This window comes from Dama dama, chromosome 5 (assembly GCF_033118175.1).
Source record: "Dama dama isolate Ldn47 chromosome 5, ASM3311817v1, whole genome shotgun sequence".
In the NCBI taxonomy this organism is placed as follows: domain Eukaryota; kingdom Metazoa; phylum Chordata; class Mammalia; order Artiodactyla; family Cervidae; genus Dama; species Dama dama.
The window spans coordinates 103094573-103108953 of NC_083685.1; the positions used below are offsets into that span (position 1 = coordinate 103094573).

At 38.6% G+C, this 14381-nt stretch overlaps 1 protein-coding gene across 19 annotated transcripts in view; it reads left to right on the forward strand.

Moving 5' to 3' along the window:
* The window catches only part of NCOR1 (nuclear receptor corepressor 1), a 115291-nt gene that overhangs the window by 24589 nt on the left and 76321 nt on the right, over positions 1–14381 (forward strand). For all 19 annotated transcript variants that reach the window (XM_061143562.1, XM_061143565.1, XM_061143558.1 and 16 more), the window contains exons 4-6: positions 1528–1720; positions 7146–7328; positions 12920–13033. In XM_061143562.1, the coding sequence (XP_060999545.1) occupies positions 1528–1720; positions 7146–7328; positions 12920–13033 (490 nt within the window). The remainder of the gene's footprint in view (positions 1–1527; positions 1721–7145; positions 7329–12919; positions 13034–14381) is intronic.

The window sequence follows — 14381 nt, forward strand, 5'->3', positions numbered from 1 at the left end:
TGACCAGGAATCCAACCCAGGCCCATGACAGTGAAAACAGAGTCAATGACTGGACCACTAGGGAATTCCCATCTCCATGAATTTTATGATGGTTTTTTTTTTTTTTTTTTTAATGTTTCAAAAAAACTCTGTTAGGATTTTGCTGGAAATTATGTTGAATGTGTACTTAGCTTTGTGTAGTATTGTTATCTTAACAATATTGTCTTTCAGTGCATGAAAATGGGATGTCTTACTATTTAAATTTTCCTTAATTTCTTTTAGCAATGTTTTGTGATTTTTCAGTGTGTAAGTCTTGGGCCTCCGTGGTCTAATTCATTCCTGCTTTATTCTTTTGGATGCTATTATAAATGAAATTTTTTTTTTTGGAATTGTTTTCTTAATTTCATTTCCAGATTATTCATTGTCAATGTATAGAAATACAGCTGATTTTTACATGTTGTTTTTTTTAATCTCATAATTTCACCCCATTCATTTATTAGCTGTAACATTTTTTGTGATTTCTTGAGAGTTTTCCACATATGAGATCATGTCATTTGTGAATAGAAATACTTTACTTTTTCCTTTTCAATTTGGATGCTTCTTTTTCTTGCCTAATATTCTGATAAGAACTCCCAATATGATATTGAATACAAATGACTAAAACTGTCATCCTTGTCTTATTCCTGAAACTTTGTATTGCAGTATTTTTTGTAATATCATTGTGAATTTTAAGGAGACAATGGGATCTTATGTCTTGAATGAGATTTCAAATTTTTGAAGTATTATAAAATTATCAACCTCAGAGTATGTTTTATCACCTATACTAAAAACAAAACCCCATGATTAACTTCAGAATGAAAGGTTGTTTTGTGAGATGTTCATTTAAACCTTGACCACAAGTAAAATGTCACGTCTGGAAATACTTTGTAAATACTCTGTACAGTATATCATGTAAGGAAATTGAAACCAGATTCCAGACCTTCAAGATACTTAGGTACTTGGGGAAATTAGACAGAATGCATGTTTTTGGGGTCAGAATTATGTGTTCAAAGCAATATTGCATTCCCACTCAAGAGACTTGTTTTTAAGTCTTGATAATACCTCACAACTCAAGGCATTTATCTTTCCATGTGGCAGTTGCTGAAAGTTTTTTTTTTTCCTGCTTGCTTTTACTATTGGTTGAAAAGGGTGGCTCTTCTAGTCTAGATTATATTAATTCAGTTGTTATGGCTTGGGTTTAAAAATATTTATTTTATGGATATTCTTTAGCATCTTTTAAATTTTCTGCAAATTGAATCTTCTGTTGCATCTTTCGCTACGTTACCACCTCTACTCCCACCTCCCCTTCTGGTAGAAAAGCAGGAAACTTTTCTTTTAGAATCAAAACTTTAATAGGACTTAATAGTGAGGTATGTGTTCTCCTGGGGTGGGGGTGGTTTCACTTTGAAAGTAAGTGTAGCTGCTCATTCATTCTAAGTCCAACCAGGGATATTAGCAGGATATTGTACATTACTTAAACCAAGTGATTCTTTTCTCTGTGTGTGTCAGGCCTCAAGAAAGAAGAACTGGATATGAGCAGTTTCACCCAGGCCCTTCCCCAGGGGATCATGATTCACTGGATTCCAAGAGACCACGTCTGGAGCAGCTTTCTGATTCCCATTTCCAGCGGGTCAGCGCTGCGGTCTTACCTTTAGTGCACACGCTGCCAGAAGGGTTGAGGTCTTCTGCAGATGCTAAGAAGGTAAATATTTGTTTTCTTACCCTGTGGAATTGTCGGTCTGAAATGTGTATTTAGCCACATTCAGGCACAGTGCCTAAAAGAAAGACCAGTTATTCCATTCACCAAAGGTTAGTGCTGTGGGAAAGTAAAAATTTTGTTTAAACAAAACTAAAAAGCCACAGACTTAATACTGCGGACTTTAAAGTCAGTACTTTTGACTTTTTGGTAAATGAGGAACAATCTGAGGACTGCTGTAAAGAAAAGTTGCTATTGAATGACTCTCAAGCATTTTGTACTGGCTTGCTGGGCTGTAAAATGTAGTCAGAGCTACTCAAGATTACCACAGTTCTGTTAAATTTAAATTGAATTTTAAATAATTCCCTTAAATTCAGTTGCAGTTTATTAACTTATTACATGGGAGAAGACATATTTTAGGTAAGGTTTAACTATGCTTATAACTTTTGTGAAGAAAAATTTTTATTCTCTTAGTAATAACTACTTTTAATATGAGCTATAATCTCATGATGGGCTTCCAAACAATAGCTCAGTGGTAAAGAATCCTTCTAATACAGGAGACGCCAGTTCAATCTCTTGGTTGGGAAAAGATCCCCTGCTAAAGGAAATGGCAACCCACTCCAGGATTCTTGCCTGGGAAATGTTATGGGCAGAGGAGCCTCATGGGCTATAGTTCATGAGGTTGCAAAAGAGTTGGACACAACTGAGTGGCTAAACAACAGCAATCAGTTCAGTTCAGTTCAGTCGCTCAGTCGTGTCCGACTCTTTGCGACCCCATGGACCGCAGCATGCCAGGCCTCCCTGTTCATCACCAACTCCCGGAGTCCACCCAAACCCATGTCCATTAAGTTGGTGATGCCATTCCACCATCTCATCCTCTGTTGTCCCCTTGTCCTCCTGCCCTCAATCTTTCCCAGCATCAGGGTCTTTTCAAGTGAGTCAGCTCCTCGCATCAGGTGGCCAAAGTATTGGAGTTTTAGCTTCAACATCAGTCCTTCCAATGATCTCGTGATATTTCAAACAATATGTGTTTTGGGTTTATGAGAAGGTTCTATTAAGATCATGCCTCTTTTCCTTTTTTGTTTATTGTTACTTGCCTTGCTTTGGTGACGTGCATGTTTCTGTATTATACTTTTATTTTGTTCCTCAATTTATCATATTTAACTATTTTGCTTGTCATTAGATCTTCAGATCAGGAATTACCTGGCACTTAGTAGGTATAGAATAAATATTTGTTTTAGAAAGAATAAACTAATTCTGTAAAATACTTTTTTAACAGAGAGTATTAACCCTTTTACTATCATATATTAATATCTCTTTGTCTTTGCTTTTTTGTTCTTAAATCTTTTTCCAAAAAAGTTTATCTTTAGGGCTAGTGGCCCTTTCCACCCTGATATCAGATAACTAAATACCCACACATTTTCTTTGAGTTTTTATGGAGTGAACAGTGATTTAAATAAAAGACAGTAAATACGTTTGCACTTTATTCTCAAATAGATCAACTGGAAAAAAAAAAAGGTAGGTGTATGTATATGTATACAGAGAGATAAAGCAAATATAGCAAAATGTTACAATTGGTGAAGCTAGATGAAGGGTAATTGAATCCGTTACGCTAGTCTCTCAACTCTGATGTAAATTTGAAATTTTAAAAATAGTGAGTTGGGTGGGTAAAGCTCTTTGTGATGAGCTAGAAATGAACTAAGCTCCTAGGAATATTGAGACCCACTTCACCATGTGAAATATCTGTATTATAGTCTGTGGGTTTATAAGGAATGTTTGCAGCCTTTAAAAAAGAAGGAAAGAAAGAGGTGAATAAAGGTCTTCTTGCAAGGTTGAATAAATGAACACAAATGTAATTTATAGCTATAGATTTTTTTTGGCAGAGAGCTTAAAACTTCATCCATTTATATTAGAGTACAGCTGATTTCCATTTTATAGTAGAGAATACGGATGTTAAGAAAAACTAAGTGACCTAGACAGTGTTTCCTGAGTTGAAATGAAAACCCATGCATGACCTCTGATTCCTAGTCCTGCTTCTTTCCCCACTAAGCTGTAAGTCATGACTTTCCTTTTTTTTTCAGAAGTCGGGATTTTGAAAGGGTTAGCATTTGTTAGTTTTTTTCTTCACTTAGAGAAGAATGAAATTTGATAAGCTTGAAGGAAAAGTTTGTCTCACCAATTTGTCGTTAATAATTGTGCATATTTTATTGTGCTTACTTTGTGCATTGTGTATGACTTTATTTTTGCTTAAATACGTTCTGAGGTTCATTTTGTGTCATTAAGTTTACAGTTGTATTTTCGGTCATATTCCATGTATGGATATAAAATAACTTACTTGTCACACGTGTAGGTTACCTGCTTGTTCATTAGAATAATGACATAATTTTCTTAGCTTGACTTTTTGTTTGTTTGTTTCTTTTTTGTGTGTGGCTTGTGGGATCTTAGTTTCCCAACCAGGAAATCAAATCTGTACCCTCAGCAGAGAAAGTGTGGAGGCCTAACCACTGGACCACCAGGGAATTCCCTAGGTTCATTTTTTTGGTTTACATTCTTATTTACTTCCTTAAGGTAAATTCCTGTTAGTGTATTTCAAGGTTTTCCTGGGTATGTCCAGTTTGCCCTGAAAAGGTGGAAAACTAGTTTTTACTGCTGATAGCATGATGTAAGGGCGCCCAGTTGCTGTGTGTCCATACTGAAACCACATATTTACTGTCTTTAAAAAGATCATTGTTAGTGAAGTAATTAGCCTCCAACTAATAAAAAAAAAAAAAATGTAAAAAAAAAAAGATCATTGTTAGTTTGATAAATTTTTAACTTGCATTTGTTTGCTTGTTATTAAAATTTAACATTTTTTCATTTGTTTTTCCTTTTTTCCTGTTTTATGAATTGCTTTTCATATCTGTTGCCTAGTTTTCTGTTGATGTGTTTTTTATTTTATGTTAGAGTTCACGTTTTGTAAATGATTTTTCCTGTTTGCTTTGTAAATTTATTCCTATTTTGATAAAGAGAAAATTGTTCTTTATTTTGATTCATCAATCTTTTTTTAATGTCTTTTGCTGTTGACTTTCCTGTACTCAGTATAATACGAATACCTTTTGTTTGAGGCTACTTGTGGTTTGCTAATAAATCTCATATAAATATTATTATTTGGCTTTTGTTGTGATATGTGGAATAGAAATTTAACTCCCCCCCCAAATAGCTAACAGAATGTCCCCCCACAAAATTATAAGCTCCTTGATGGCAAGCCTTTTTTGTTTACCTTTCTGCCTAGTGACTGTCTGATGATAGGCACTGTAAACAGGAATTTGTTTTTTGTTAAATATTTAACTAGAGATGAAGTCAGTGGGAAATATTGATCTGTAATAGTAGTTGTTAGGGCACAGGTCAGACAGATCACCTGAGGAGCATTTTCAAAATCTGCTGAGTCGAAATGTAATCTGTTGTGGTATTCTATGTGTTCTGTAACACAAATGATCTCATATGCATATGTAAGAGAATGATGTTAATGTACCGTGGAAATCCATGGTGAATGATCATTCCTTGCATGAATGTTTTAGAGCTCTCAAGATCAAGCTTTCATAATTAAGAATTAGCCTGCTAGATAGATGAAGACCTTAAAAAGATTTGAAAAGTCTGCATTTATCAGTAGTTTTCATTTAGTGCAGGTAGTAGCTAGCTTAGTTAATTCAATAACTGCTCTGCTTTTCAGTGTTAAACTAACTAATGAAGATTGGAATGTTGAAAAGAAACTGTGAGACCTTTTTTCCTGTCCTTTTATGTTTTTAAAGGTTAATCTGCCTGCCAATGCAGGAGACATGAGTTCGATCCCTGGGCCAGGAATATCTCCTGGAGAAGGAAATGGCAACCTACTCCTGTATTCTTGCCTGGAGAATCCCATGGACAGAGGAGCCTGGTGGGCTACAGTCCATGGGGTCGCAAAGTGTCAGATATGACTTAGTGACTAAACAACAGCAAAGTCATTATACCACAAATCAGATTTTTATTAACATTATGATGAAGTGTGCTATTTTGGACTGGAAGCAAATGACCTGAAGGATTAACAGAGGACGTATAAACTGCAGGGTTTACAGATATCAAAGGATTGCCTGTAGTCTGAATGCAAATGGTATTGGAGCTTTGACAGTATTATTTTATTAGAATTGTTGTTGTTTTGTTAATACTCTGCTTACAAAGTTTACAGGTTTTAAGTAATAGCTATAATCCTGTTTTCCCCAGAAGCCTTAATTTAGCTATATTAGGTTACAGAATATCAGATTTTTCAGGAATATACATGTTATGTTTTAGTTAATCTCTGTTCCATGGTGTTTTGGAACAACTATCCGGGTATATTTAAGTGCATTCTTGGTTAGAACTACTGATTTCTCACAGTTACTTAGTCATTGTTTAATACATTGAGGGCCCTCTGGTCTTATGAACTGTGATCATTCTAGATTTCTTACAGCCTAAAGAGAATCAGTGCCTTAATCTGAAATTCATATGCTTTGCAGTATTGCTCATATCTTCACCTTGTACTGGAGATGAGTAGGCTGTGCGAGTGTGCATGTGTGTATTGGCAGGGTGGCAGGTTTTGGGTGGAGGCCTTCAGTCTACTGTAGTCCCTGCTCAGTATGGAGCTGGAATGAGGAGGTACCTTTGACTGAAGAGTTGTTACGTGCGCTGTGGGGCAGACAGGCTTAGTTGCTCTTTATTGAGAGTGATCAAAGCAACAAAAGTTCTAGGTCATTCCCCAGACTTCTATACATCAGTATTAACCCTTGGAAAGCCTGAAAACTTTTGATAGGAATGGCCATTTGTAGCTGTTTAGTTGGGTGGGCACACAGAGTGAATGTGTTCAGACATTACAACAAAATGGCTGAGCAGTTGGCATCTTCCTTTGTTGTGATTGCATCATTATTTCTGCAGCATTTCTTTGTATGTCTCAGTATTGTAGTAAAGGCTGGTTGGCCACTTAACCATCTTCAGTGATATGTCTGAACTGTGAACGTCAGTGGTGTGTGAGTGTGTGTGTGTGAGTGAGAGGGAGGGTGGGCAGGAAGAAGGGAGAAAATTGCTACTATAGGCCTACTGTGTAGAAAGGGAGCACACATGGCTCTGCTAAGTTTTTAAAATTCACTTTTTTTCAGTTAAGAATCTTTTTTTTTTAATGAACCCATCGTGCCTTTTTTAAAAAATATTTTTATTTGTTTTATGTATTTGTTTGCCTGCACTAGGTCTTAGTTGCAGCACATGAGATCTTTTAGTTGCGGCATGTGGGGTCTAGTTCCCTGACCAGATATTGAACCCGGGCCCCCTGCATTGAGAGCCAGAGTCGTAGCCACTGGACCACCAGGGAAGTCCCCGTTAAAAGATTCTTGATGCTGACATTGATCTTTAGTGAGAAACCATTTGTTCTTGATTTTCTTCTTTAAAGGACCCGGCATTTGGAGTCAAACATGAAGCTCCTTCCTCTCCAATCTCTGGGCAACCATGTGGGGATGATCAAAATGCTTCACCTTCAAAACTTTCAAAGGAAGAGTTAATACAGAGTATGGATCGTGTAGATCGAGAAATTGCGAAAGTAGAGCAGCAGATCCTTAAACTGAAAAAAAAACAAGTAAGTGTTTGATTTTACTGCTTAGTACATTCTCGGAATGTTTGTCTCCCTAAAGAAGAGTGTTGAACTTTTCATATTTTTAACTTTAGTTGATGTGCCATTTTAAATTCCACTACAGTGTCTGAGGGAAGATTTCCCTCTCTCTTCTTCACTGTTTTAAATAGCTATTCTAGTGCATGTGAAGTGGTATCTCATTGTGGTTTTAATTTTAATTTCCTTAGTGACCAGTGATGAACATCTCTTTATGGGTGTGTTGGTCATTTGTATATTTTCTTTAGAGAACTGTTTATTCAGATCCTTTGCCCATTTTTTTTTTTTTTTAAGCTGGTTGTCTTGTTATTGTTGAGTAAAAGTTCTTTATATATTCTGGATATTCATATATATGATGTGCAAATATTTTCTCTCATTCTGTGGATTGTTTTTTCACTATCCTGATAGTGTTTGTTGATGTACAGAGCTGTTTTTTCCTGTGATTCATTCAAATTCTTACTGAGCATCTAAGGAGATATAAAAGTGATTAAAACATGGTCAAAGAGGTAAATCAAATGAAAGCAAAGTATTAAGATTCACTGAATCATAGCCATCAAACACAAGTGTTTTATGAAGCAGGAGTGAGATTGCTTCCAGCCTGGGGGGTGGTGGTGGGATAAATCAGGAGGAGTTGAGATTAAAGTAGAAAACTTGGTCTGAATTGCTAGTGATACGCAGCTTGGACTCTATCTCCTTTTCCTCTCTGTCTTAATTTATGAGGACTGTTCATTGTGCTTTTTCCTAGACTTGCCTGCAGTTTTACTTTAACGTCTTCTCCAGAACTAGGTCCTTTTGGTGTTTTAGGAGGTTTGTGAGTGAGTGTTTGTGTTTTGAGGGCTTCCCAGATGGCTCAAGCGGTAAAGAATCCACCTGCAATGCAGGAGACAGGGGTTTGATCCCTGGGTCAGGAAGGTCCTCTGGAGAAGGAAATGGCAACCCACTCCAGTATTGTTGCCTGGAAAATTCCATGGACAGAGGAGTCTGGCAGGCTACTGTATGTTTTGAAGGATTCTTGACTTTTGCTCCTGATGTTTGATGGTTTTGAATCTATTCCATTCTGGTTTTTGATTTGGCGCCTTTTTGGCTGGAGTGTCTTGTATAGATTTCTTTACTGGAGCTTTTTCTTCAGCTTCCTTTTCATTAGCAAGTTTGCTTGTTTTCTGTGGAACCTTGCTACCACTTGCAGATATACTCCAGAGTTTCACATCCTCCTCTTCATCTTCTTATTCTGCATCTTCTAAGAGCTGTCCACTAATAAGCACAGGCCCTGACCCACTTTTGGACCACAGGTGGCATTCAGTCCCGCAGGGACGAGTTAACGTGGCCAGGGCTGCTTGGTTGGGACCACCTTTGCTCAGCAGTGTGCACTTCATCCTTTGCACTAGCCCTGAAACTGACCTCTGGAGAGAGGAGAAAGAGACAGAGTCCACGCTGAGTATAACTGACCTATCTCAGGATAACTGCTCAGCTTCATCATCATCCACTTTAAAGTCACCTTTATTGACAACTGAAAGGTGGTTCCAGGGCCCCAGGGGCACACATGTAGGTGGGAGAGAGGGTGCGCAGAGGTGAGTGACTGCACTTGCAGAGGGCGGTGAGCAGGATGGAGTCACACCAGGGCAGAAAGCTTTCAATTTTAACTGTGATGAAGTCCAGTTTATTTTTTCTTTCATTACTTGTGCTTTTGGTGTCATATCTAAGAACCATATAATCCTCGTTGCCTAATCAAAGGTCACGAGGATTTATACCTATGTTTTCTTCTCTGGGTTTTATAGTTTTTGTTCTTATATTTAGGTCAGCATTTTTGGTGAACAGAATTTCTGTAGTTTTTGTATGTGACTACCCTGGGATCATTAAAAGAGTTTATCATCTTTTAAGAAGTTTTATAGTTTCTCATCACATTATTCTTAATCCACCAGAAGTTGAATTTTTGTGTCTGCCTCAAAACAGAAGTCAATATTTTTTCCCCCATATTAATAAATAATTAAGAAGTTCATCCTTTTCCAGCTGCACTTTCAGCCCTGTTATAAATCAGCTTTGGACTGATTGCTGGCCTTTGTGTTCTCTGTGGTATTGATGTAGAAATACAGTAGATATCTGGATTTTTGATTTGTCTCTTTTTCCTAGTAATTCTCAGTTTAAAAGAAAATTGGGGTAAAATTGACACACAACATTATATAGCATCATGATTTTATATTTATGTATATTGCAAAATGATCTCCACAGTAAAGCTAGTTAACCATCTCTCACTGCATATGGTTACAGATTTTTTTTTTTTTCCTTTTAATGAGAATTTTTAGCATCTACTCTCTTAGCAATTTTCAACTATACAATAAACGGTTAAGTATAGTCACCAAACTATGGTCAGCTATAGTTTACATCTGCATCCCTTACTTATTTTATAATTGGAAGTTTATACCTTTTGACTCCTTTCACCCACTTGGTCTGTCTCCACCTGCGCCTGCAACCACTAGTCCATTTGAATCTATGAGCTTGTCTAGTGTCTGTCTGTGGTTTTGTCCCAGGGCTACTTAACTGTGGAAAACAAAATGTGATTTCCTGAAACCTGTTTCTTTCTTTCTCTACACCTACTTAATGGACATTCTAAAAGAAGGCCTTCTGAGCAAAGGAATAAAAGGGCATGGTTGGAGACCTCATTAATACGAGAATGATCTCAGAACCCCGAATACTATCATTTGCTTACACAGATAGGAGGTTGCATGAGTCCTTTCTGTTCCAAAGTGGAAGTGGACCTCAAAGCTTCCCTCTTGAAGGATTTTTATCCTTTCTTTGGTTGTGATCTGACTTACATGATGAGGAACCTGACTCTCAGTCTTAACTTGAAAATGTAGGTAATCTTTTTCCACTGGGCCTTTAGTAGACTTAGCACCTTTACCTTAATGCCTTTTATATTATATGCATGTTGCTGTTTGTTGAGCATTTACTAGGTATCAGTTGGGGTGATGGAAGACAAAAAACAGGGAACCAAGCTCCGTCCCTACTTACTTAAGTAGGTGATACTCACTGACCATTTATAGTTGTGCTTGACATATACTGAGTCCTTTAATCCTCGCAGAAAGCTATGTGATAGGTAAGATGAATATCCCCACTTCACATGTGAGGGGTTTGTACACTTGTTCCAGATTGAGGTAAGAACTAGAAAGGGTCTTTGGATCAAACCACTTGTAAAGGGGGACCCTAGGGCTGAACCTGGGCAGAGTAGTTCAGATAGCCTCCTGCGTTGTGGCTGCACACACTAGCAGTTAATGGGCTTTCAACTTTGCCGCCTCCTCACTGTAGGATATAAAGTCTCATGGGGGAGTGGGGTAGAGGGTGGTGCTGTGCTGAGTTAAGGGTTAATTAACCCTTCAGTGTTCTACCGTGCTCTCTCTGCCAGACATTAGCAGATACTGTGTGTCTGTAACACAGAGCAGCATTATTCCAGGGACACAGAGGGTCCTTGTGATAGAGGCAGATGCAATACCTTCATATGTTTAGATTCTCTTACTTAAGTTGTGGTTCAGGTGCCAAGTTTTGCCTGACTCTTTGCAACTCCATCGACTGCAGCACTCCAGGCTGCTTTGTCCTTCACTAGCTCCAAGAGTTTGCCCAAATTCATGTCCATTGAGTCAGTGATGCTATCTAACCCTCTCATCCCCTGCCCACTCTCCTCTCCTCCTGCCTTGTTTTTCCCAGCATAGAGTCTTTTCCAGTGAGTCAGCTCTTCACATCAGGTGGCCAAAGTATTGGAGCTTCACCTTTAGCAACAGGCCTTCCAATGAATATTCAGGGTTGATTTCCTTTGGATTTGCCTGGTTTGATCTCCTTGCCGTCCAAGGGACTCATGAGTCTTCTCCAGCATCACAGTTCAAAAGCATCAGTTTGACACTCAGACTTCATTATGGTCCAGCTTTCACATCCGTAATGACTACATAGCTTTGACTATACAGACCTTTGTCAGCAAAGTGATGTCCCTGCTTTTTAAATACGCTATCTAGGTTCTGTCATAGCTCTCCTTCTAGGGAGCAAGTGTCTTTTAATTTCATGGTGGCAGTCACTGTCCACAGTAATTTTGGAGCCCAGGAAAATAAAATCTATCACTGCTTCTACTGTTTCCCCATCTATTTGCCAAGAAGTGATGGGACCAGATGCCATGATGTTAGTTTTTTGAATGTTGAGTTTTAAGCCAACTTTTTTACTCTCCTCTTTTACTTTCCTCAAGAGGCTCTTTAGTTCCTCTTCACTTTCTGCCGTTAGAATGTTATTATCTGCATATGTGAGGTTATTGATATTTCTCCCAGCAGTCTTGATACCAGCTTGTGAGTCATCCAGCCCAACATTTCACATGATATACTTTGTATATAAGCTAAATAAACAAGGTGACAGTATATAACCTTGTCATACTCCTTTCCTATTATTGAAACAGTCAGTTGTTCCATGTAAGGTTCTAACTGTTGCTTCTTGACCCACATATAGGTTTCCCAGGAGGCAGGTAAGGTGGTCTGGTATTCCCATCTCTTAAAGAATTTACCACAGTTTGTTGTGATCCACACTGTCAAAGGCTTTAGCGTAGTGAATGAAACAAAAGTAGATGTTTTTCTGGAATTCCTTAGCTTTCTCTGTGATCCAGGGAATGTTGGCAATTTGATCTCTGGTTCCTCTGCCTTTCCTAAACCAAGCTTGTACATCTGGAAGTTCTCGTTTCACATCCTGCTAAACCCTAGCTTGAAGGATTTTGAGCATAACCTTACTAGCATGTGAAATGAGCACAGTTGTCCAGTAGTTTGAACATTCTTTGGCATTGCGCTTCTTTGGGATTGGAATGAAAACTGACCTTTTCCAGTCCTGTGGCCACTGCTGAGTTTTCCGAATTTGCTGGCATATTGAGTGCAGCACTTTAACAGCATCATGCTTCAGGATTTTAAATAGCTCAGCTGGAATTCCATCACCTCCACTAGCTTTGTTTGTTGTAGTGCTTCCTAAGGCTCACTTGACTTCCTAAGGCTCACTCCAGGTTGACTGGCTCTAGGTGAGTAACCACACCGTCGTGGTTATCCTGATCACTAAGACCTTTTTTGCATAGTTCTGTGTACTCTTCCTGCTTCTTTTGACTCTCTTCTGCCTCTGTTAGTCCTTACTGTTTCTGTCCTTTATCATGCCCATCCTGGCATGAAATGTTCCCTTGATATTTTCAGTTTTCCTGAAGAGATCTCTAGTCTTTCCCATTCTATTGTTTTTCTCTATTTCTTTGCACTGTTGATTGAAGAAGGCCTTAACTCTCTTTGCTATTAGATTCCCTTATTATTTTGCTTTAAATTTATCAGAATTAGAATACAAAAGGGTTTATCTATCAAAAGATGACTTATGCTGTTTAGTTGTTAGTCAAAATAAATCTGATTGGGTTCATTAGGGCCTTTGGGTCCTTAGACCCTTGTCAGTTAAGTGATTACCCTGTAGAGTCAGTGAAGCGTTGCTCAGAAGCATGTGTTGTCTCTGGTGAATAATTACTGGTGGGGCTGACGTGTAGCAGATGCCTGACTCTCCCTTTCTGGGTCTCTTAGCAACAGCTTGAAGAGGAGGCCGCGAAGCCTCCAGAGCCTGAGAAGCCTGTGTCCCCCCCTCCCGTGGAGCAGAAGCACCGCAGTGTTGTCCAGATTATTTATGATGAAAACCGGGTAAGTTCAAGCCACTCCTTGGTGGCTCAGGGCTTGAAGACCACTGGGCTGTACCTTCTCCAGTTGTCTCTGTTCTGTGGTAATGTTAACTGTATTAAAACCTGCTTTCTGCTTTAATTTTGAATGTTCTTGAATTTTGAAGCTTGGTGTTTTTCTTTACGTACTGAAGCAAAGTTGATAGTTGTGTCTTAAATTATTTAGTATTTCATATTCATGTTATATGGTATAAATACTTATTTTTGACAGTATAATTTTATCAGCCAAATCTCCTTTTGTATGGTGTTAAGAAGTGTGTAGCACATAATACAGCCATTCTGTGGTTTTTCACTTTATAAGGGACATTCGACGCCACTGTTGTAGTAGAGAATGGGTCATTGGATGTGGGAATGACTTGCATTATCTGCTTCAGAACTGAGGGTTGGGGTGTAGTTTGAATTTTAGTTATAAAGTATGAAGCCACTGACCTTTAGGTAGACCTTTGCCTTTATAGGTCTGTTAAAACAATTTCTTCTTTTCATGCTTATAATTAAAAGTGTCTGTGAATTTAGGAAATCTGGACCTCAGTTCTATGAATAATTTTGTGATGTTGAAGTTGGTTTTTGACCAGAATCCAGCCCAGGAACTAGCAGTTAAAGGGAAACCAACTTCCCCCTAACGTGAAGAGAACCTTGAGACAGAGCTGCTTATCATGGGTCCTCCAGAACCCCCGCTTCAAGGAGGAATTCCATGCTTTATGTACTGTGCTAGAGAATTGGCTTGTCAGTTAAAGGCGACAATCTGCAGAAGTTAGGGTTGTTGTTTCAGTTGTTTGCCCTGTTATGAGTGAAGTCACCAGAATCAGTGCATCTTACACAGGCAGCCTACAGCTATATTATCCCAGATCCTAAAGGAAATGGCTTTGAGAAAAGCAGCTGTGAGCTAGTCATTACGTAAGGGTTTACACGAGTGGTCTTGGAGTCAGGTGTGCATGGATGTGTGTGTATAGATGGATAACTGAGTCATCAGACACCCAGTACTCAAGATGATGGTAATTGTCACCAGGAGGCAGAAATATGGGTTAGTACCAGTTTCTTGACTGGGTTCAAAATCAGTCCAACTTATTGGACAGAACAGCCTCTGTGAAGGTGAGTCCAGTGAGGGTGAAAGGCAGTGGGTGGAGTAAGTGATGAGGACCCCTCAGGCCTGGAGGGTAGGGATGTGCCCATGGCCAACCAGTGCTCCCTTGTTTAGGAGAACCCGGGAAAATGGATTTTATAGAAAGTCTCCTGCTTTTATAAAACAAACTGGAGAACAATAAAGCACTTCTGTGGGCTGATTGGCTTCAGATCAATTTGTGACTCAAGGGTAA